Consider the following 24,890-nt stretch of genomic DNA (forward strand, 5'->3'; position numbering starts at 1 on the left):
TGCTGAAGATAATGCCATGGGATATATTGTAAGCTATGTTGTAAGCTAAACAGCTACTTGATGGTTAGGAAGCATTGAAGTGCCATTTTCCATTGATAGCCAACGGCAAGCACATGACATCATATGATGATCACTTGACTTAATGGCATTAAGGCTAGCAGTATTCTTTCAGTCACATTGTCGATTGGCCAGTCAAAACCCAGTGAACAGCTGGATCCTATTATAAGGATTGATAATGGGGCTGATCAGTAATCACATCCATCCACATATACAGTTATTGGCTGAGGACAATGGATGATCCACCATGATTAAATTTGCCAGGCTTATTAAACAGGCCTTACTGCAGTGATCCCTAAGCAGTGGCTCAGGAGCAACATGCTGCTCTCCAACTCCTTTGATGTTGCTCCCAGCAGGTGCTTATTTTTGAATTTCTGACTTGGAGGCAAGTACTGGTGGAATAAAGACCAAGTGTACTGCCAAACAGAGCCTCCTGTAGGCAGCCAGTCCACATTGAGCTACCAAATAACCAATCACAGCCCTTATTGGTCAACCCTAGAAACTTTTTTCATGCTTGTGTTGCTCTCTAATTTTTTTATATTTAAATGTTGCTCGCGGGTAAAAAAGTTTAGGGACCCTGTATCTGGCCAGTTTATCTTATATAGAGGTCACATTTGCATAGAGACTCCCTGCTCTCATTTTAGGGACATAAAAAGTGCTCTTACTAAAAAGTAAATCAAGGGCACGTCGTGGTACAGCCCATAATATATCTTACAATCTATATTAGATGTTTCTCCAATAATGAATCTGCATAGGCTAATAAAGGATGTTTGTAACCATTTGAATCCATAATTGAATCAATATGTTCTGCAGGTGAAGTATATTGCAGCCTCTGAATACTTTTCTAAATCAAATTACTGATTCTAATTGTGTTTCAGTGCCTGGCAACCTGGGCTGCTTCAGAGATCATGGGAACCCCCCTCCTTTGACTGGCATCAGCGAGACATCTAATAAACAGACCATACAAACCTGCATTACTATGTGCCGGAGGCAGCGCTACAAGGTAACAGCAGCTGTTAACCCCTTTTCACGCTGGCACTTTTTTCCCTATAGTACAAAAGTCTGATGTAATCTCTGCCTGTGTAGTTTGTTGTTTTTGTTGCTCTTGTTAAATGCTATTTATCAGTGTGCCGTTAGGTTTATGTGTGTTGACAAGAGTGTATCAGTAGTAGACACTAGAATTAATATCTTGTAAAGAATGCAGCTCTGAGCACAAAACCTACTGAGATTACATGAATAAGTAATGGTATTCCATTCAGACAGAAGACGAATCCATGCTGAGCCAAAGAATTCACTAAGGATGTTGTCTCATATAATTATTATTATCTTATTATGGGGAAATCCACCCACCACCAAGTAAGAAGTGAGGTTCTGGCATGTCTAGGTGCACCCAGTCACACACAATTACCCGCCTCCAAAACCAAGTGGGATTGGAATGTCTTCTTTGGCCGTATTAGACCTTTCTGTGTGTCTGCCAAGTACAATCACTCTTAACAGAAAAATATGCCCTTTCTTAAATAATCTGTCTATAAATAAAAACAATCACATAAAAAGAGAGTGCTATTCTTTTGTCAGAGAGTGCCAGATATATGGAATATCTGTGGATTGCTTCTCATAGTGTTCTCTTGGGATCTCTGCTTGGAAACAGGCTAGAGTACACAATTATTGACCAGAATTTAGATTGGGGATGTCTTTACATAATATTGGGGGAATTGCTGTTTGCAGGTATTTCAATTGAAGTCAGTGGGAAGTGATCCACAATAATCCATTACATTGTTCACTGATGCTTTAGTACACATACAAAATGCCACCTGCACCATTATCCTAAGGGCTCTGGCAACCTGGGCATTCTCCTACTCTTGCATGTATCATATGGCATAGCCCAAAACTGTCCCACATAGGAGTTCTCTTGACTCAGGGATTCCTTTTTCTTCTTGAGTATAGTAGTACTAGTATAGAAGTACTTTAATTTTTTAATTTGTACTATTGATCCAAACTTCTTTACAAAATGTGAACATTTTAGGCATGCACATAGATAATTTGTTTTAAAGGGGCTCCAGTACCTGACCCAAGGTTCAGGGTAAGCAAGGCAACCCCCCTCCACACATGACTCACTGATTCCCCCTGACTTATAGATGTGCTGAAAGCAGGTAGAAGAGATATGTGCCCAGCACCCCCATCATTGTACCCTAGGCACGGGCCTCTACTGCTTACCTTGTGCGTATGGTTTTAATAACAGTTATATAATGACTTTTTTATTATTTTCCTGTAACAGCTAGCTGGGCTGGAGGCAGGATTTGCCTGTTTTTGTGGTAACAACGCCGACTACAGGAAGCATGGAGAGATGCCCAGCACAGACTGCAACAGTGTATGTTTTGGGGATCACACACAGCCATGCGGAGGGGACGGGCGCATCATTCTCTTTGACTGTAAGTATGTTACACACTGATCCAGGCAATGCATCTATCAGTTTAAATACATTTATTTATTTAAAATATTCTGAAAGAATACTGGGCAGAAGGGATGATGCCAAACTCACTTCCGTCAATGATCTGGGGATCTTTGTCATTGTATACCGTATTTCTGAATGTGAGATTTACAGTAAAATGAAACAGTTGCCATGTGCCTGGTTTTTCTGGCTAATGAATACGTGGCGCTTACATCTATGTACAAAATAATAAAACTACGGGCTCCTATTTTTAGCTTTTTTTTTTTTTTTTCTTGTTCCACTGACCAATTAGATAAAGCACTAGTTTAATTGCTTCTTTCTGGATAAATGCATGGCCATCCAGCAGACAGAGAATGTTGCTGGTTTCCTGTTTGGCTCATACAGCGCATGAGTTTTGGCAGACCTTTGTCTCACAGAGGGTACAGAACTGTCAGTGACAATCTCGCATGGAAGCAGCCTTAGAAGTGCGCAGTGATGTGGTTTGGCTCCTGAAGAATCACTATATATCTAAATGTGTCACTGCTGGAACCATTAATTAAAGCAGGGAAGTCACCTTAGGTGGCTGGAGAGGTCTATTTTGATGCATTCTAAACATTTCTGTCCATGAATAAACTGTGTCCGACTGGTGCACTTAAGGCTGTCTATGTCCCGCCTGTGTTACTGTGAGGCCCCTAGCTACTCCTACATTTTCTACAAACCAGAATGCTGGTCTTTAATTATATATGTATATGTGTGTATATATGTATGTATGTATAGAGAGAGAATTTGTTTTGAAGGGGCGCCAGTGCCAGGCCTAAAGTTGTGGGCATCCAAGGCAAGCCAAAGCAATCCCTCATGCACAGGACTCGCCAACTGAATCCCCCAGACTTACAAGCAGGCCAAAACCTGGGAAAGCAGGTAGATGTAAGTGCCTAGCACCTTCCTCATAGTTGTGCCATAGGTATTTGCCTCTTCTGCCAACCCTGTGTTCTGGCCCTAGGGGGTACTATCATGACACAAAAGGTCTCATTTACATACCAATTTATAAAATAAATGTTGTCCTTTTTAATTTAAAAGTAATTTTAATGATTTCTATTTTTTTTTTAAACATTGTACACCTGTAGTTACTTTTCCTAGCATCTAATATAAAATATCTATTTCTATAGCAGATCTGTATATCAAAATATCAGGCATGATCATTAAACTTAATCACAAGCTCTTAGAGCTTTTGAATCTTGGACAAGCAGTCTTTTTTATTTTTTTATAAGTTCAACACTACGTGATACCACCTTGGCTCGGCCAAAAAGGGCAACTAAAACCCTAAAAGTTACTGTGATAAAACTAGTGTAAACTTCTGATCATACACCAGTATTATGCATTATAGATGCAAGCACTCAGGGGAGATATAAAAGAGGAGTCCATGTCAATTGAAGGCTGTAGCCTAGACATCTTAAGGATATATAATGAAAATAGCTAGCAACTGTTGTAATATGTCTGTTGTGGAATTTTTCAGGCACTTAGTTGCCACTTAAAAATTAACAAACTTGGTCCTCACTTAAGGTGAACTAGCCTGTAAGTCAATATTTAAAAAAAAGGCTTACTAATATATTCCAATTCCAATAATAGTTGCCTTTTAAACCACTGAAGGGCCATAATGATGTCTAAGAGAGACACTAAAGCTTCTCCTTGTATTGCTGCTATGTAGATTGGTAACACTCTTGTAAGACATGAAATGAAAGCAGCGCCATGACCTACACAACGCACTGTAAGTTCTAAATGTGACTTTGGAAAAGGCTTGTACCTCTGGGACTGTCTCATTACAATAGGCGATCTCATCAGGCTGGCATCCAGACCAACAGCTGCTAGCAGGTCTCAGACATTTCTCAACTGTCGTCATTTCATACCTCAGCTTCTCAAAGATGCAAAATAACTCAGAACAATATGATATGGGCCCAGAGGCGCCTGTGGGGAAGTTACAGACTGGCACAAATGGAGACCTCTTCACATTAGCAATGTCTCCAAATCCATTCCATGAAGTAAGCACCGGCACTGTTCTGCACAGTGTTCCCTGGCTTAAATCTTGCCATCCCCTGGCAAATTACTTTTCTCCTTCTGTTATATTGGCTACAGAATCATTTGCATACTGGGTGGTCTGAATCATCCTAGAAGGATATATTTGGATGCCCCTCCAGTCTGGAAGACCACAAGCAAGCCCTGTAATCTCAGGAATGATTATTTTGCTTTCTTCCAAAGTGACTGTTCCAATTCACTAACAATGAAAATAATGGTTATGTAAACAGAGTAGCATGTAATCAGCTACTTAGACAAGAACGGTCATGCATAAAGCAAACATTTGGCAGAAATAAATAGGATTTTTTGTTCCTTGAAAAGTATTTAGGGACATTAGTTTCACGATTTTCCCATCCCTACTAAATACATTGTTTTACACAGAATAATAATAATATATTTAGTAAACTTCTTTATTTCTGTGTATATATATAGATGATAGATAGATAGATAGATAGATAGATAGATAGATGGATAGATTGATTTTTTTTACATGGACTAAAGATTTTTAGCTTCCATTGTAACATCAACTGGAACCGATATTTTTTGTAAATGTTTTACAGGAAATACTGTCTTGATCTTAAAGTGTTAAATATACCATAGGTATGGATTATCTTGAGTTTATTTTTCCATGAACAGACAATTCATTAGAGGAAATGGCTGCCTACTCTCAAATCGGTAGCTAATTGCTTGCCTTTCCAGCAACTTTCTTTACAGACATAAGAAAAACAACACCTTCTGTTGTTACTTGGCGGTACTGTTCTGTGGGAATGCCTTAATATAGATCTCTGATGAAGAGAGAGAATGAGAAAAAAACATTATGAGGCTTAAGTTATAAAATTCTGATGAAGTCTGTGGTGCTGAATGTTTTATTATTCTGACCAGTGTCAGCCCCAGGGATAAAAAAAAAAAACATACTCGGTAACAGGGCATATTTCTTTATAATTGAAAGTACTGAAGGATGGTTTGTGGGCAAGTTACTTTGTCTTTGTAAGCTCCAGGCATAACAATAAGTGTGAAGACACACAGAGCTACTAGTAGCAGCTACTTTTTCACGGCTACTAAGGGCTCTGGTACACGGGGAGATTAGTCGCCCGCGGCAAAACTCCCTGCTCGCGGGCGACTAATCTCCCCGAGTTGCCTTCCCTCTGCCATCCCACCGGCGAACATGTAAGTCGCCGGCGGGATGGCAGACGCGGCGGCGCGATTTCGGGAAATCGCCGAAAAAGCCTCGCGAGTCTTTTTCGGCGATTTGCGCGAAATCGCGCCGCCGCGTCTGCCATCCCGCAGAACTTACATGTTCGCCGGTGGGATGGCAGAGGGAAGGCAACTCGGGGAGATTAGTCGCCCGCGAGCAGGGAGTTTTGCCGCGGGCGACTAATCTCCCCGTGTACCAGAGCCCTAAACTCCAGAAAATACCCAATTCTGAGAATTGCCTCTGCTAAAACACACGTAGAGACAGTTATCAGTAAATGATCAGCATTGTCTATTTTAGTAGCCATGACAATTAGCTGCTACTAGTAGCTCCGTGTGTCTTCACCCTAAAGGTGGGCAAAATTAATTCAGCATTTATTTCAACAGTACTCACAAACTTGGTTCTCTGGGTTTGTCCTGTTCTCATGATAAAGACTTGCATTGGTCCCAATATCACCCCCTGGTGGAGCTTTGTAGTCACTCTGTAATGCCTGTTATGTCAATAAAATTCCCTCCCTGTTTAATGTGGATTCAGCATTTTGACTATTGATTAAGAACACATTTATCAAAATGTGAAATTAGAGCTCAGTACAGGAAAATCCACCCACTTCTATCATTCCTATGTGATTCTTAGAAGTGTATTTATCAAATAGCATCTCTAACTTTTACCTGAGCGAAGGTAAATTTAACGCGTCAGGGGAGGAACAGTTGGGCAGACAGAGCGCTGGCAAGTTTTTTCCTGCAGACTAATCTCTCTGTGGGACATTACCCTAAAGGACTATTATTATGACATTGTTTACAATTCCTAGATAGTTAATTGCTGGCATATAGAAATGAACTAGGTATACAAAAAAGCTAGCTTTGCACAGTAAGGAGTTATAGATACCTATTAGCATCACCATATAAATTCTCATTGTTTTATAATAAAAACAATTGGGAACCATTGCTAAAAAAGTAGGGAAGGTTTAGATTATACTTTAGTAGAGGTAGTTTTTTTTTTACTTATACATTGGCAATTTATTATCTATATTTAAATAGTTTCTTTCCATTGAAATATAAAAGCGTGCATATTTCAGCCATACCAATGGGGTAAGCATATTTCTAAAAATTCTACAAATACATAACAGCCTTCTTCCTTTTGCATTTTAGGAAAAAGACAAACCATCTGTTTATTCTTACAGGTAAATAGGCAAGGTTACACTATGGCTTTTCAGTCAGCGCACACATGCATGTCCAGTTATATACAAAATGCTCAGAAAGTAGATGTTTCCATTGGCCAATTCCTGTTAATGAAATAAAAGCTTTGTATTGGAAAGGAACCAGGCTTGGCACCTCAGGGAATTACGCAGGAGTCAGAGCAAGACTTGAAAATCAAAGCTGAAAAGAGAGTCCAAGGACTCAACCTTGCATGAATATTAGCCGTTTTAGTATCTATCTCCCAGACACCCAGCCACAGTTGCTTTAACCCTTAAGGCACCATGCATTTGCGCCATTCTGACATTCTGCAGGTCCAGTAGATTTTGAACATTATTTTGATTGCACTTTGGAGGCATTTATTAAGGTGGCACTGGGTCCCTGGGACTCTAACCCTTGAAGGACATGTCACCCAAAATATTTTTGTGTGTATTAAAAGAAACAACTCTAAGCAACTTTCCACTGTGAATTTATTGAAAATTTTTAGTTCTTTAAAAGTTATTTGTAAATGTAATTGCTATTGAAAGCAGCATTTGCCAAACTCCTGGTTGTTACTTTTTAAACAATGTTGCAAATGCCAGCAAGTCAGGTCTGTCAGTCTCCAGCAAGTCAGGTCTGTCAATCTGCTGCCTTGTGTTACGTTGTTTCAGGTGCCAAGCCACCAGGGCAGAGAATAGAAAGGAAAGACAAACACTTTAACTTACTCATGTTACTTCTCTCTACTGACTCAGATTGCCATAGTGTGCTCCCCCTGCCCTGCCTCATGGGACTAGCACTGATTGTTGAAAAGAGCCAGGGAGTTTTGGCCTAACTCAGATATACTTAGGAAAGAATTAGGAAACACAGCTGTATCTGTATTGTCCCTTGTAAAGTAAGGAAAATGCAAAGGGGCTCCTGTACCCCCTAAAGGGGAGACATTTTATTAGAGCACCTCATGAAGAAACAAGTGAATCCCAAGCTATGCTTATATATAGTGACAGCTAAAAGAGAAAGCAGTAACACACTTACACGCAGTACTCTCATGGGAATCATGACCCAATTATTCAGAGCAAAAGAGAGAATGCACATGGAAAGGGTGAGCCAAGAACCTAATGAGCACTGGTCCGGGGTGAAACAACTATTGTATTCAACTAATAGCATCATACAGCCAGGGACTGACTGTGGCTGGAACACCTGATCAATATGTATTCATATGGTTACCTTATTATTTCAACTAGAGAGACTAGACTACTTAAATATAAAACATACAATGTAAAAAAATGTACATACATTAGGAAAGATTCCCACCGCTCACATAATAACCTGAGAATTTGGTACCTCTCTAGGAAATAGAAAAATAACTGCAAAGACTAATGCAGACAATTTACTAACAGATATTATAATTCTGGCTTTTCAAATCTATATTTCAGCACATCTAGATCTCAAGTCATCTTGATGGAAGTGACAGGTGTCATTTTGCTTTTTTTTTTGGAGTTAATTAACACACACAAATATATATATATATATATATATTATATCATATAACATAAAATATATATCTTTCCAAGCATGCCTACAATCTTGCAACTTCCTTCCATGCTAATGGTATTTGTTCAGCAATACAGAAAGCATAACAGCAGCCATTTTTACTAAGCACATGACAAACATAAACTGACACAGATCTTTCAGAGTGGGGAGATGTTGATAATCATTTTCACAAACATGTGCAGGGTTGTGTTCTGGAGCTATTAAATGGAAAATCAATCATAATCCCTTAGCTGGCAGGGAGACCATAAACACTGGGTGTTTAAACCTTGCAGGGTTTACTCCCTCGATTAGAGGCTTTGTCTTCTCATTGCCTCTGGGCAGATTCCTTTTTGGAAAGATGGAAGGGGCTTCTATAGGCATGCAGAATTCAGTCTCTGATTAGTTTTTAACCCCTCCAGCCCTAGAAAGGTTACCATCACAAAGAATTATGCTGACAATGTCTCAGGATTATGATATCAGTATCCCTTGGGCGAATTATGACTTAAGAATACAGCATTTTGGGCAGGAAACTACGTTTTTTTATGATCACATCACAGATCAAGCAAAGTTTACTTTGTGCACACAAAGGAATGCATTTCTCTGTCCAATCACATGAAAGGAATCAATGTGTTTATGCTTGTGTGCCCATAAACATATAAGTACATGGATTGTCTTATCTCTTTATTATCCTATCAACTGAATTACAGTGCATTTTTGGCACTATAGCTTCAAATTTTCCACTAGTATTTTGAAGCAAGATTAATAAATAATGTTTCCAGAGGTAATACAATCATATAGCTCCCTGTCCTGGGCTGCTTAGTTTTATGTTGTGACTCCATTAAGGACCATGAGAGGGAAGCACTGAGTCCAAGTTACACTTATCTTAAGTAGGTTGATGGTTCTGTTGTAGAGTTACCAGATCGCTTGACCAATAAATGCATGTTGCAGGGCTGATTGCTTTTACATTTAATTGCAATCAGTGTAGCCCTTCTAGCTGGATTTTCTGGTCACCTTATACTGTAGGTCTGTACAGGTATGGGATCCATTATCCAAAAACCTGTTATCCATAAAGTTCCGAATTACGGAAAGGCCTTCTCCCATAGACTCCATTATAAGCAAATAATTCTAATTTTTAAAAATGATTTCCTTTTCCTCTGTAGTAATAAAACAGTACTTTGTACATTATCCCAACTAAGATAATTAATCCTTATTGGTGGCAAAATAATCTTATTGGGTTTATTTAATGTTTATATGTTTTTTTAGTAGACTTAACAGGAGATCGAAATTACGAAAAGATCCCTTATCTGAAAAAAACCCCAGGTCCTGAGCATTCTGGAAAACAGGTCCCATACCTGTACCGACTTTATTTTAATGTTCAGCTATATTTTACTTTTGAATCATGACTGTGGATCATATGCATACAAATGGCTAGCCGTCACTTTTTTTGAAACCAGTGATTCTTCTATTCGCTTGTTAATCTTTACTATAACAATAAGAAATCTTTCTTGAAGTCTCATACACATATAAAGTAGACTCTATCCAATCGATGTTTTCCCGGCCACTGCTGAATGTTCTAAGGCTGGCTTGCTGGGCTTCCCACAGTTGTAGTTTACAAAATGGTAATGTCTGCAAGATATATTGGCAATGGCTTTGTCAAATATACTGTATACAGTGGTCCTATTAAAAAACAAAGAATTACAAGACATGTTAGAAAGCATTCAATTTTTTTAATCCAGCAAGTATAACATTTTTGTTACAAATTAACATCTACGTTGACCCCTTTATGTTATTTATCTGTATGCAAATGCAATTGATTTCTCTGTGCTAATCAGCAGCTAGAGATACAATAAGCGTATGTCTAATTGGAACCTGCAGAGACTTACTGTATATTACTGCCTACTTATTGTTACTGTGTGTGTCAGTGTGAGCACAAACCCCCCATGTTAATTTACCAAATCTTTACTGTCATATTGCTTTGATCTAAATATATTTGCTTCCAGTAGAAATAGAAATAAAGTGAAGATTTTTTGGAAAATGGTGCATGGTATATTCTTGTAAGCCATTGTTAATAATCACCATTGCTGTATACTTACCCATGCTGGATATTCACATAACAAAATACTGTATATGCAGTATTATTCAGGGGACTTAAACCTGTATATATTTTACAGTAACTCCCAGTTATAGGTAGGATTTAGCATATTCATGTGGAAAGGTACACTACCTTGAGTAGCAGGGCATAAATAAAGGGCACTGTATTGGTATTGTGCCAGTATTGAGTTTGAGTCAGACTGTAGCGCCATCAAGAGCCCCAGCAATTGAGCAAATAAAAGTGTCCCTGGCAGCTGTAAACTTCCAGGTACTGAGAAGCAATGTGCACCATCTATTTCCCAGGCGCAGGCATGTTAGTTGGTATTGAGGGCCAAATGGAGTGGCTGAAATTTAGTGAGAGCCATATTTACCCTAAGAGGGTCACATATGCAACAGAGAAGCAATACAGGTGCCACAAAACCGTATAAAAGGTTAGAGGCTGCATTTATCTGAGCATATGAGATGTGCCTGAAGACCAAAAACAAGAGCGAGTAATATGCAGCCATAAAGTACCAGTCTGATATGGCAGTCTTAGCCAGTGTGCTGAGGTAGGTGTTCAGGTGCTATAGGATGGTGGGACAGTAGAAGATTTACTGATAGCAGAAATCCAGCATGATATGCATTGTCAGTATGCACTGTTTTCAATTAAGTCTCCTACTGTAGTCAGTAAGAGAATTTTGGATCTGGAAATATCAAATAAAATCATAATAATAAAGAGTTCTCTTCAGAAGGGAATAGCAACCATGAACGGGGATCAGTGTGGATAGTGTTTTCTGGCCCATGGCATTCACCATTAAATGATGGCAGCTAAAAGAAAGTAATCATTTGTTCCGTTTATTCTCTTACAGACACAAGTACCTCTTTAAATGCAAAAAAATTATTCAAGTTCTGAAGTTTCCTAAACTGATTCTGTTTAACCTTAGCCCTGATTGGAGCCTGTGGTGGGAATTATACCATGAATTCTGCAGTTATTTACTCACCGGATTTCCCCGACAGTTATGGGACTGGAAAAGCCTGCTACTGGACAATTCAGGTTACGGGCGCCTCGCTTATCCGCTTTAACTTCACTTTTTTCGACATCAAAGACTCCAGAGATATGGTGGAGCTATTAGATGGGTACACCAAGCAAGTTCTGATACGGTTTGATGGCAGGAACCACCCAACACACTCGTTCAACATCTCCCTTGATTTTGTCATTTTATATTTCTTCTCTGATCGCATTAACCAGGCACAAGGATTTTCTGTTGTATATGAAGGTAAGTAATACTTATTGTAAAAAAATATTCAGTTAAAAAAGCAACATATCCCACCCCAAATATATACATAGTGTTATATTTTCTGGTCAGCCTTTAGCTGACATTGGAGAACTATTTGCACTTAATTTCAATTTTCCATTGTTTCTGAAACTGTCTGGCTACACAAATAATAGATGCTACTGGTGTCCTGTTGCAGCCTCTGGTATCTAGCAGGTAACAAGTGGTACTGCAGGTAAGGCTCAAGACTTTGCCTGATTTAATCCACATCTAAGAGAAAATTGATATGTTTTTATACAGTATGTCAACTTATGCAGTTATTTATAACCTATACACGGAAAGCAACAGAATATCTTTATGGAGCATAATTCCAGTAATGTCCAAAGTCAAGTAACCCATAGCAAACCAATGGGAGTTAGGTTTTACTGGTAAGGTTAAGGTAAGGAAACACAACACTTATGAGGTCAAGTGATCATTTCGGCAAAGCATTAGAAATGGGGGTCTGCAAGTGCGCTGAATTAGTTACCCTGTTTGTTAACATACATATAGGCAACATCATACTATACATACATCAATATTTAATACACTTAATAAGCATTAAACCTCAAATCTGACTCAATATCCCTCCCTCTATTTACTGATTTGACCCAGTGATAGGGAACCAGCCCAAGAGTTTGGGGCCCTCTAATATACGTTTGAGTACTTATAACCCCTCAGATGATAATGATGAGCATTGAGCAGTGCTCACTTTGCCATTTTAGTACTTCTATAATGCGAGGACGTGACAGGCCCAGCTTCTTATTGATACTGCTCAGTAAAGGCTTAAAATATACAGTAAGATTTCTTTTGCTATAGTATATCTTTATAATCAGTGGTAGGCACCTCCTGTGATGTTTGGAAACTCATCAAAAACGGGAGGAATTATTAAGGCAGCAAAATGTTCAGAGACACCATAACCCCAACTACCTTACTGGCTCTCCATTCATAAGAAGTGTTCCATGACTTGCCATTGACACAGGAAAGCCCTGGATCAGAAAAATAAATGCACTGTTTACAAATGAACCCCCTCCCGGTGTCTTTCTGATGTAAAAATCAAAAAAGGATAAAAGTGTGTTTTTAATAAAGAAATGAAAAGACATCTTGACTTGGGAAGATACCATCTGGAGCACATAGTTTGATCATGATTCTGTAATCGCTAATGACTGTAGACAAAGGGGACTTAGTAGATCCTATGTTTTAACAGCTGTTCCAACTGCTTTCACCCAGTAGCAGAGCAAGCGCGCTTCTCTTTCATTGTGATTATATATATTCATTGGAGCTAGTAAAATTAAGCACAAATTTATTTATACTGCTGCTCTATGTACACCTTGATATGCTTAATAAAAGAACTGTACAACAAAAAAAATCTTGATTAGCATTCAGGGTGTAACATACCCCTAGCCAGTGGCATGGCTTTCTATTGTAGGTTTAGGTTATGCACCCCCCACCTCACTTATAAAAGGGCAGTATCATCTGCCATGAAATGAGAGTTTTTGTATGAAGACTCCATAATGATCTCATGCTGAACAAAACCTCAGCATTCCAGGTAATCAGCCGAGCATAAACATCAGACTTTCAAGTTCCACCTGGAGCCATATCCACAGGTTGCTTGCTATGGGCATGGTATCCTTTTCATAGAAAATAAATTACCAAATGAAAGAGGAGCTGTCTCATTACAGTGCCTTGTGATAGTGTTCTGGAGAAACTATTCAGCGCCATGAATCTGATAACCTGAACAGGGTGGAGTGAATCCAGCAATACAGCCACAAGGAGGAGGCCTTAGCAGCTCTGCCTATAAATACTATAGGCCCTTTAGTAGTGTATGTGTGAGACTGAATCTAAAGGGGTGGGGGTGGTGAAACTTTTTTTTTTGCTCCCGTCGTTTTTTTTTAAAGTTGTAAGCAAAAGAAAGTTGCTGAGTAAGGAATAAAATTCCCCCAATGCAATTCAGTCTTCATTAAAGGTGATGTTTTGATGGACTATCCTCTAGTCTATAATGCTTATTCTTATCCAGCACAATGAATTACATGCACCACTGTATGGTCAGCAAGTTACTGTTCCATTGAGCTCTTAATCTAATATTGGTGCCTGAGGTGCAGTTAAGGGCTGGGTAACCTATATAAATATATGATGATGACAATGACTGCTGTTTTTATTAAAAAATATCTATAGTTTTCATTGAATGGTAAACACTTTTGATGCACTTGATTCCAAGTCTTGGTATCCAGAGCAATTGTGAAAGGGGTTGAGAATAATCAAATGATTACATTATAATTGACTCCTCTTTATCTGTAAGTCTGAGACACAGGCAACAAGGGCTGATGTCAGCCATGGTAGATTCTATGACAACAGAAAATTCTCCCAACTGCTCCCCGTGGCACCCACTGACTTTGAAGGGAGCAGCATGGTTATGCAGGTGTGATTGGCTTTGGTAGAGAAAGCACTAACACTTGCACTTCTATGTGGCCCCTACTGAGGGGAGTGTTAGCCATAGCATTAGCAAGTGATCATGTGTGTTTCTCCTCCAATGGAAAAATGCTACGTCTGACACCAGGCAAACTGGGAAAGAGAGGAACCCATATATACAGAGGTCACTCTTCATCTCTTCTTAAATGAATTCTACAGATACAGGTGGAGCTTTGTAATGAGACTATTTGTTTAATGTAAGGAAACCCCATTTATATACAATCCCTGTTTATTTAACTCATGTTGAATACAACTGTTGTGTTTAATCACAAATTTACTAATGACCAGGAAATCATATACTGTCGCAGTGCAGTAAGAAATCCAACCTTCATCTCAACCGTTGATTGATATAAATGGCATGGAGATGGGCCCCTTTGTTAGAGAGGAAGTACAGGATTAGAGGAGTCAGCTGTCTCGTGCCAGGGGAAGTGTGGCTTTCTGGAAGAATGCAGAATATGGCACGTAATTAGGCAAGATGGTGGCTATAGGGAATGCTTCTATATAAAGACTGACACTTACTGGAACTTAAGAAAAGTAGCTGAATGGCAGTGAGCAGTTACTGTTCTGAGTAGCCGTTGTTGCTGCCTGTAATTAGTTTGCCTGAAAGTATTTGGGCACAGGTTTGCAGAACTTCAGGTTATATCAAATACATGATTCATACATTGGTAGGGAAATCAGTGATATATAATTAGGTAAAGCCAGCAATAAGATTAAATAGGTTCTACCTATTTGAGGTCTGGAAGGAAATCCCCTTTTCTATGCCAGTTTAAACTGTGATCCTCAGATTAGTGGCACAGGGCTTAATACCTTCTGTGGGCAGCCTCTCCAATCAGAAGCCTCCTTCATTAGCCTTCCCTCCTTATGCAATCGATTCACAGGGCTGGACTTGAGGCACAATGCTGCTGACATGGGGCTCCATACACCTGCCTGGCCATGCCCCATCTTTCCCCAAAACATCCCTGATCCACTCCGTGGAAGTTCCCAGAAGTCATGAAGGCTCAAAACCGCCTCTATGTCTGGAACGTTGGCAGGCCTGCCCTCTGCTCCCCGCTAAGGCAATGTCCTGGAGGGACCAAGCAGTGTTCCTAAGATGGTTTAAAAGCATTTTCAAAGACCCCAAAGCTGGTACCATGTCTTGGTCAGTGATCTGAGAAGGATGTGGCTCCTCACAAGGAGATGTATCACAAAAGGTGAGGGTTCCGTAGGCAGGAGCGTTCTGAAAGAGGCTGCCATCATAGGGAATTAACTCCTTTAAAGCTTTTTAAAAACTGTCCATTCAAAGAAACTGAAGTCAATCGTAAAAGTTTTCAGGAGAGCTGCTTCTGCATATTATTATTATTATTATTATTATTACAGCCTTTAGTTCCCCTTTAATTGGCTATTGTAGCGCATGTGAGTGAGACTGTAAGTTTCACTGGGGCAGGGACATATGAAAATGTCTGTTAATAGCTGTGTAACATGCTGGTACTGTATAAAGTAAATACATTATAGATAAAGGATATTATATTATTAGTTATATCACAAGTCTGTAAATATTTGTATATTTCACATCTGATCTTTTCCCTGGACATATATAATTCAGTGTGCCCAGTCTAATTTATATACAAATGTAAGTCATCACAGGGAACATGCAGAGGCCAAATGCTATTCAGCTGTATCAGCAGGATGAGAAAAAGCTGTGTATTACATCTTAAATAATTCTGTGCAAATGAAACATCATAGTGCTCAGTTACTATGGGTGCCATATCAAACACTGCAAGGGATGCTCCATTCTCCTCTTGCTGTGACAGCAGGGGGTGAAACTTCATTGGAGTGGGCACAGAAAGTGTCAAGTTGGTTATTATTATTAAAATGGATTTGTACCAAGTACCAACATATCCCGCAGTGACAATAAATGTGTGTATACATTGAATATACAGATTTACATGTAAAACAACCAAGACCAAGATGTAGAGAGGAGCCTGCCCAAAAGATTTGACACCCCAAGTTATCACTAAATTTCCTCTGATAAAACATACATGCATACATATACTGTACATATATGTGTACCAGTTATATATATGTCTGTATTCCTGAGGAGCTCAGTAAAAAGTTTGATTAGTTACAGAGGGTCTGATTTTCAGATGGGGGGTGGGCTGGGAAGACAATGTCATGTCGCTAATGTTGGTAATAGACATATTTTTACATGAATGAGACAATAACTCATACAGTATAAGCTTGCTCACAATACATTCTGTGAGTGTGTCTCGCACAATAGGCCCCTGTAAGTACTATCATTGGTTTATAGAAAATGTAAACTTAATACAACTATAAAAAAGGGCTAATAAAACTGTATTCACCAACCAGCTGGAATTCTGAATGATTTGTACATAAGCACCAATAGCAAATATTTAGCTATTCAGACTTTCATTATCCTTTGTTTCCTTTTTTTGTACAGCTTTCAAGGAGGAAAGCCTAGAAAAACCCAACGCCTCCAGCAACCAGACGCAGACAGAACTGATCACTCAGACAACCAACCTCAGTATTAACGCAGCTCGCTCTTCAAAGATCCTTTATGTCATAACAACCAGTCCTAGCCGACCAAGTGGGCACGTGCCGGGTAATGCACAATATGTTTACTTGTGATCATGGCTGAGCTTTGGTTGGATACTATACCTTTTACTGATTGTACAGGTTTGGAATCCCTTATCCAGAAACTCATTATCTAGAAAGCTCCAAATTACAGAAAGGCCATCTCCCATAGACTCCATTGTAATCAAATAATTCAAAATGTTACAAATGCTATTATTCTCTTTAATAATAAAACTGTACCATGTATTTGATCCCAATGAAGATATAACTAATCCTTATTGGAGGCAAAACAAGCCTATTGGGTTTTTTTAATGTTAAAATGATTTTTTTAGCAGACTTAAGGCAAATTACAGAAAGATCCCAGAACCCAGGCCCTGAGCATTCTGGCTAACTGGTCCCATACCTGTATTAGCAATCACATGAAGTTTCATGAGCCTTCATGGTGCCTGTAGATTCTTCTCTATGTATTGGGTGGAAGATTGAAATGACTTTTACCTTGGAATAATTATGCCAGTCAGCCTGGCCTTCTAAACTGATAAGTAAGTGACCCCAAGATCTAATACACATCACTTTACAAGCACTTGTAACTGGAAAAGAAGAATATTCATCAAAGTGCTAACTTTACTATGAACTTGTATCAGATCCCCTCTTTCAGATGAGAAAAATGAGCACCATATGGTTTAATAATGATAAGAAAAATGTTTATGTACCTGGAGAAGCAGCTGGAACTTTAATAAAAATGATGCACAATATCAGGAATACAACATAGGCACAGTATGACATAAACACACACATACTCACATACTCACATATTTCCCTTTATGTTACATACTTTCCCTTTAAGGAATATGTTTTTATGAAGAATGAAACTGCACTTTGCACAGGGAACAAAGGACACCTGAAACTTTCCTTCTAAGCTAGAGATATAAAAGGGACACTGCCTCACAGAGAAGGGGCTGAAGTGCCGTTGATTGATTCATGTGTCCCAGTTTTTGAGGTCAAGTGCATGTGGAATCAGCTAAAGAGGCTGAACTAGAAACCTCATCAGATTTCATCTCTTCTTTTGTGGTTTATTCTGCAGCTTCCTTAAAAGCTGGGAAAAGATTAGAACTGGAACCATTTTTCTTATTGCAAGTAGAGGAAGGCTTCAGCAGCTGCTTACAGGGTTTATATTAGTCAGGACCAGAGATCTACATAAACTGCAACTCCCAGATGCTGCTCGCCAAAGGATGGTTTGGGGGAAAATTCAATAGCAACAAAAAGGAGTAATGATTTGTTAGCCATGTAGCGCACCCGCGGGTGACTGTGTACAGAATACCTTGGGAACTGTAGGGCTAGGGGACAACTCCCGGCAACTCTCAGTAAATGTACAATACCATTGGCTCTTCTCTCTCAGTGGTCCATACATCTAGTCTATCTGCTCAGCAAAGCTGTCTTATAGGCAAGGGTTAATTCCCTTGGTTCTGCAGAACAACATTTAGAGGTAGGGACGTCACAATAATGCATTTCATAATAGCCAATGGGCTACTTATACAACTGCATACTACTAATGTACTTTATATAATAATAATTTAATACTCAAGCCCCATAAGAGCTGTTTGCCTGGGTTCCCACCATTCCTACTGATCAGCCCACAAGGAGCAAATAAGTTTATAGAGTCAAAGCCGATGGTTTTCTATTCCCAGATATACAGTAACTGCCAACATATAGTGCTATATATCAGCAATAAGCAATACAATCGTTCTCTCTGCATCAATCATAACTTGTACAACAACAGTAACATCGCTACATTGCACAACCACATAAATCTCCTCTTTCCATTAGGTCCCACCTATTTTTCTCTATTTCAAAAAGGAAGAGAGCAGGTTGTAATGAAAATGTTATATAAAGTTGGAAATTGTATTATATTGTTCAGTTGAGCAACAATTGGATTTTCTACATTACTGACATTTGCCCTTCCTTTCCTTACAGGCTGGACAGTCTATGCACTTACAGGTCTCCTCATTTTGACCATCATTGCAGTTTTGGCTAAAGCACTTTTACATATATCAATGAAGTGAGTACATTGCACTGACACTTAGGGGCAGATTTAACAAAATGCATACCTCCCAACATTTGAAAAATGAAAATAGGGAAAAAAGACTTGGCGTGCGCAGCGTGGCAATTTTTGACCACGCCCACTTTGTGGCCACGCCCCAAATTACCACACCCCATCCATTTTTTTTTTAAATACTCCATTTATAAGGTTGAAATGGTGGGATCAGACGCAAATTGTGCTATCCCCTCATACTGTACTGTTTAAGGAAAACAATATAGCAACTCCTACATATAAAATACAAATATAGAGAGAAGGCAGTAGATGAGTTATTACTATGTACCAGCTTTGCCCCCCCATACACAGTGCCCCCAATGGCCAAATAGACAGTACCCCCCATACACAGTGGCCCCATAGACAGTACACCCCATACACAGAGCCCCCATAGACAGTACCCCCCATACACAGTGCCCCCAATGGCCCAATAGACAGTACCCCCTCATACACAGTGGCCCCATAGACAGTACCCCCCATACACAGAGCCCCCATACACAGTGCCCCCATAAAAAGTGCCCCCAATTGCCCCCATAGAAAGTGCCCCATAGACAGTACCCCCCATAGAAAGTGCCCCCATAGACATTACCCACCCATAGAAAGTGCCCCCATAGACAGTACCCCCCATAGAAAGTGTCCCCATAGACAGTACCCCCATAGAAAGTGCCCCCATAGACAGTTACCCCCAGAGAAAGTGCCCCCATATACAGTACCCCCCATAGAAAGTGCCCCCATAGACAGTATCCCGCACAGAAAGTGCCCCAAATTGCCCCCATACACAGTACCCCCCATACACAGTGCCCCCCATACACAGTGGCTTCTTCTTCAGCGGCTCCTCATACGGCGGCAACAGGCCCTTTTATAAGGTTGCGCCCCGTGTGTACGTGTGACGTCAATACGTCACTGCACAAGGAGCCGTATACGGAGAGGAACCGCTGAAGAAGAAGGATTCCAGCCAGCGCCTCCCGTTGCCCCGGATACTTCCATGAATGTCCCGCATTTCTGTAATCTATTACAGAAATGCGGGACATTCATGGAACTATCCGGGACAGCGGGATGCGCTCTAAAAACCGGGACTGTCCCGCGGAAAGCGGGACAGTTGGGGGGTATGAAAATGTGAGTTTAGAATTTAATACATAAAAACTCACCTATGTTCAGTTCATTCCTATGGGATTTTAAGAACTGTATTTATCAATGTGTGAAAGTTAAAGTTCACTATTTGATAAATAAGCTTCTAAAAATCAAATAGGAATGAACAGAACATGGGTGAGTTTTTATGTATTAAATTTTAAGATTATTCAGTCTGCTGTATCTATAAGCAATGTGCTTTGGAATTTTGCGGCATTAATAAAATGTGAGCCCACTGCCTGTGCTACAGTTACTTCGTAGTGATGGGGACCTTTATAAGTGGGCACATTTTAATACTAAGTGCACAAGCTCTGGGCCAATTAGAATGCTGTTTGGCAAGTGCCTGCACCAACCTACCATACCTTAAATGTTTGAGTATATGGTGTAGAGCCTTGTGGGGTAATGTACTATTGCAAAGTAATATTTTATAGTTTGTCTCCTTGTGTGTGACACACACTGTCATTTTTCAACCATTTTGTTGCCCGAATTAATACTTTGCATGAACCCTAAGACAAATGCAGAACCCCAAATTTTCATTATACAAACATGGCGTCTAACCATGTGAGCTGTTATCCTTTCATAGAACTAATACAGAAAAATCTGTAGCTTGGGAAATGCATCTAGAGCCATAATTCTCTTTATTAATACCTGTCTCTTTCCAAGGTCTGCCAGGTTGGCATCGCCATCTAGCCTGGACAGCTGCCACAGAGGATCCGCAGGAGAAATTTGGAGCATATTCTACAAGCCATCCACATCTATTTCTATTTTTCCAAAGAAATTAAAGGGTCAGCATGATGACCGCAACCCTTTGGTAGGAGAATAAGTTCTGCTGGAGGATTTTCAGTATTGCTGGGCTTCCCGGGGGAAACTCCTGCCACATCTGTATTTGGACATCTTTCACAACAGACCATGGACAGCAGATGTCAGCTGCACAGTATCTTCCTGGCATTGTGACTCAAGTTGAGAGAGACGTACCTACTGTCCAAGATGTGCTGTGGCACCTTCATACAAGATCCACAAAGAGTGAGATCGGATAAGCTTGCTGGTGTTGCTGAATTAGGAAACCCCCTATCTAGCCTCTAATTCAGCACATGGACAACATGTGGTTTGTGTTGGGATGGAACCACAGCTTAATGCTGCAAGCGTTACATGCAATCATCCCTGCTCTGTGCAGCGGGGTAGCCCATATTTGACATGACATTGGACTTGCCTTCAGCTCCTACTTTTTATATTGTATTTATGAACTTACAGCTCTTAAAGGAGCAACGGAGGTTGTCTGGTTTTCTCATGATCTACTTCATCAAGAGCTACTGTGATGGAGTTTTGTACTGTGCAAATGTACATATTGTTACACTGAGCAAACAAAAACCACCAGAAATACACACAAATCAAAGCTTCAGCCATCTTTCTATGAGCCAAACTAGAACAGGTTTCCCATCATTCCCAGAGTTTACACTGTCTGATACATTGAATGAATGAATTCTGTACGAGGGACTGAAGGTTCAGGAGGACCTGCATGAAATGGGTCTCGGTGTTTATGGGGCCAGAACATTCAGTAGATCCCTGTATGCGGAATATTTGAGAATTGCATATCTGTATCCATTTAAGATGATTGTGCACATTATCAGGACTCAGAATCCATTCTCATACACAAGCCTTTGTCTTTTTAACTGAATATGTGGAAGCAGATTTTCAGCTTGTTCCATAAAATACGCTTCGATAATATTCTTGTCCAATGTCCTTGGTCATTTATTCTTTCTTTCTTTTGCTGCTGGGTAATAATTATGATCTGAGGAATGATTTGGCAGTGTCAAGAGAACATTGAATACTTGGAACAATCCTGAGACAGAGACAGGCATAGTGCAGAATATCCACATTCCCACCCAAAAGGAGCTTCATTTGCCATAAAAATAACATAATCCAATCCAGTGAAACAAAACAATCCAATCTATGCTGTTTATGTAAAGGTAAAGTAAAAGGGGTTGCTTGTCTTACACTCATTCCTCTCAGTCTGATTAGAAGAAGAGTTGTGTCAGTAGAATGACATATCTGGGCACATTTAGGATAATTGCGCTCATAAACAGGACTCCAAACTCATATTTTAAACACTTATTTGTGTTTTTTTCATGAAAACATGGAAACATTTTTTAGCTTTAACCATAAAATATGCTACGATAATATTCTTGTCCAATGTCCTTGGTCATTTCTTCTCTTTTGCTGCTGGGTAATAATCAGGATCTGAGTAATAATCTACCGGCAATTATCTGTCTAATGAATGTGGTCATTTTATTTTGCCTTGCAGACATTACACATCTCATTGTGTTATATATGTACGGCAAGTGTAATGAACTATAATCAGCATATATTTCAAATGTGCCACGTACAAATATTCTATTTTCATGAAAAACTGGTTAAAGAGGAAGATTCATTATCTAATACATGAATGGGTATTCATGTATTAGATAATTAATTTGACTGTTTAGAAGGGAATTTAATACAAAATGAAATAGAAAGAATATAGGAAGGCCCGTCATTCAGCATATTTAAAGTTTTTTTACCCAATGTTTGCAAATGAGCCCCATACCATCCACAAACACACAGAGCCCCTTGATCACATTTAGTAAAGATTTCTATGGACTCATGAGTAACTTTTTTGATGATTTATCATTCTAAATTACAAATTTGATCAAACTAGAATGACCCTGATCAATCAGGAAAGCATTTCTGACACTTTTAGTTGCTTGAAAACATGGCACCAAAGTGCCCAAACCAGTCCCCCCATAGACCCATGATAGCGCTTGCAAGCAATTCTTGAAGTCAAGCCAAATGCTGTTCCGCCACTTCTTTTAAATAAGTCTGTTGTATCATACCACATAGCAAATGTATCCCGGAGCTTTAAAGGGATCACATGCTCTGCGCAGTTCTAGAATATAACAGAGTTAGTGTTCCCAATTTGACATGCCACTCCAACAAATTGAATTTCTTTCCAAATTCAAAATATCAAATGTTGGAGTGTCCTCTTCTGTAAATCTTCAGAGCAGTAAGAAAAAAACAACAGGTGCCCGTGTGGCTTGTTCTGAAGATTTATAGAGGAGACTCCTCCAATATCTGCCCTGTCCAATGATAGAGAGGGGCACACACAGAATGACAGAGAATGGGCAGATATGCTTCAGCCGCTGGCACCGCTGTGTCATGAAAAGATAGAGTTTCTGGCACCACTGTCAGGAATAGTGGAGCAGCTGAGGCCAATGATAAATTCCAGGGCTGCTGAAATGCAGGGTTAGCATTGGCCTTACAAATGCTGGGCGATTGGGTCACTAGGTCATAAAATGCTGCATTTCTGCATTTCCCTGTGTCAGTGTCATGAAAGGGCTGCTGGGGCCCCTGTGTTATATATTGCTGGGGCAGCTGGGTAATTGGGGAATGAACTGTATGAGTCTCAGGGACATGAAATGCTGGGGCCACTGTGTTATATATTGCTGGGGCAGCTGGGTAATTGGGGAATGAACTGTATGAGTCTCAGGGACATGAAATGCAGGGGCCACTGTAACAGAGGCCAAAGGTGGGGGGCCCGACACAGATACCACTTCTTAACTGCCCTCGTCATATCACTTGCAGGCTTTATTCATGAAATAGATGACTGAGCCTATGTATCTGATATAATAGATATAATGGACAAAATACACAATGCATCAGTTAACATCACTCCTCTAGCAGAATCCTGCATTGAAACCGTTTTCCAAAAGAGCAAACAGATTTTATATTTAACTTCGAAATTTTTCGTAGGGCTAGACATGTTTTCAGTTTCCCAAGTGCCACAGCCATGTGACACATGTCTTGTGCTCTGATAAACTTCAGTCACACTTTACTGCTGAGCTGCAAGTTGGAATGATATCACCCCCCATCCTTTCCCCTCCAGCAGCCAATCAGCAGAACAATGGACAAGTAACAAGGTAACAGCATCCTGACACCTGCTTTGCAAAAAATGCTCCCATACCCCACCTTGTGGTAGATATGAGAATTGCAAACAATAGTAAAAGACCCAAGTCAGTCTATGACTCCCCCAGTTACATGGGAGTAGGAGAAACAATAGGTTACCTGAAAGCAGTTCTAATGTGTAGCGCTGGCTCCTTCTGAAAGCTCAGACTCAGGCACAATGCACTAAGATGGCGCCTACACAACAATATTACAACAAAACAAATACATTTCTTCTTGCAATGAACACAAAATAATTTAGTAATAAAAACTACACCATAAAAATCATGACAGATTCCTTTTAAGTAGTGCAAGGGCCCTGCCTTCCTGGGGCATCCAATTAAATGTTGAGCTCCACTTACCCCATGTTAATGGGCTGACACGACAAGGACACAACATACAGTACATTAGTTATATAAAGCCAGAATCATTGTCTATTCAAATCATCCGTGGCACTTTTGCCTTGCTAGAAGCCGTCAGGGAGGAGATGGAAAGAGAAGACAATGCCTCCCTGTGCATGCAGAATGCAGGAGATAATTGGATTTGTGGGGAGCCTGGATAACTAGAACACAATAGGAATGGAATTATCGCCATTTCTGCCTGTAATTTACTTGGCTTTGAGTTCCAGATGTTCTCTATCATTCACATTGCAACAGCAGTTTCCCAGCTCTCCCAGAGGCGCTTGTTGATAAATAGTTTATATCTTGTAAATAGGAGCAAATATTTAATTATTAACTGGGAGGGAATAGGAAAAAGAAAGGCAACGAGCCTAAGCCATCTCGAGTGAAAACCAGCAGTGCTACAACAGCTTTATTTTTCCCCAAACAGATTG

At 39.8% G+C, this 24,890-nt stretch overlaps 1 protein-coding gene across 2 annotated transcripts in view; it reads left to right on the forward strand.

The window, feature by feature from the left end:
• The window catches only part of kremen1 (kringle containing transmembrane protein 1), an 82,955-nt gene extending 60,694 nt beyond the window's left edge, over positions 1-22,261 (forward strand). The window contains exons 4-9 of one of the 2 annotated variants that reach the window (XM_012955367.3): positions 936-1,060; positions 2,333-2,486; positions 11,461-11,793; positions 16,733-16,894; positions 18,838-18,922; positions 20,747-22,261. In XM_012955367.3, coding sequence (XP_012810821.1) covers positions 936-1,060; positions 2,333-2,486; positions 11,461-11,793; positions 16,733-16,894; positions 18,838-18,922; positions 20,747-20,906 — 1,019 coding nt within the window. In that variant the 3' untranslated portion in view covers positions 20,907-22,261. 2 annotated transcript variants of the gene reach the window in all.
• Positions 22,262-24,890: the final 2,629 nt, after the last annotated feature.

The sequence above is a fragment of the Xenopus tropicalis genome, chromosome 1, assembly GCF_000004195.4.
Source record: "Xenopus tropicalis strain Nigerian chromosome 1, UCB_Xtro_10.0, whole genome shotgun sequence".
NCBI lineage: Eukaryota > Metazoa > Chordata > Amphibia > Anura > Pipidae > Xenopus > Xenopus tropicalis.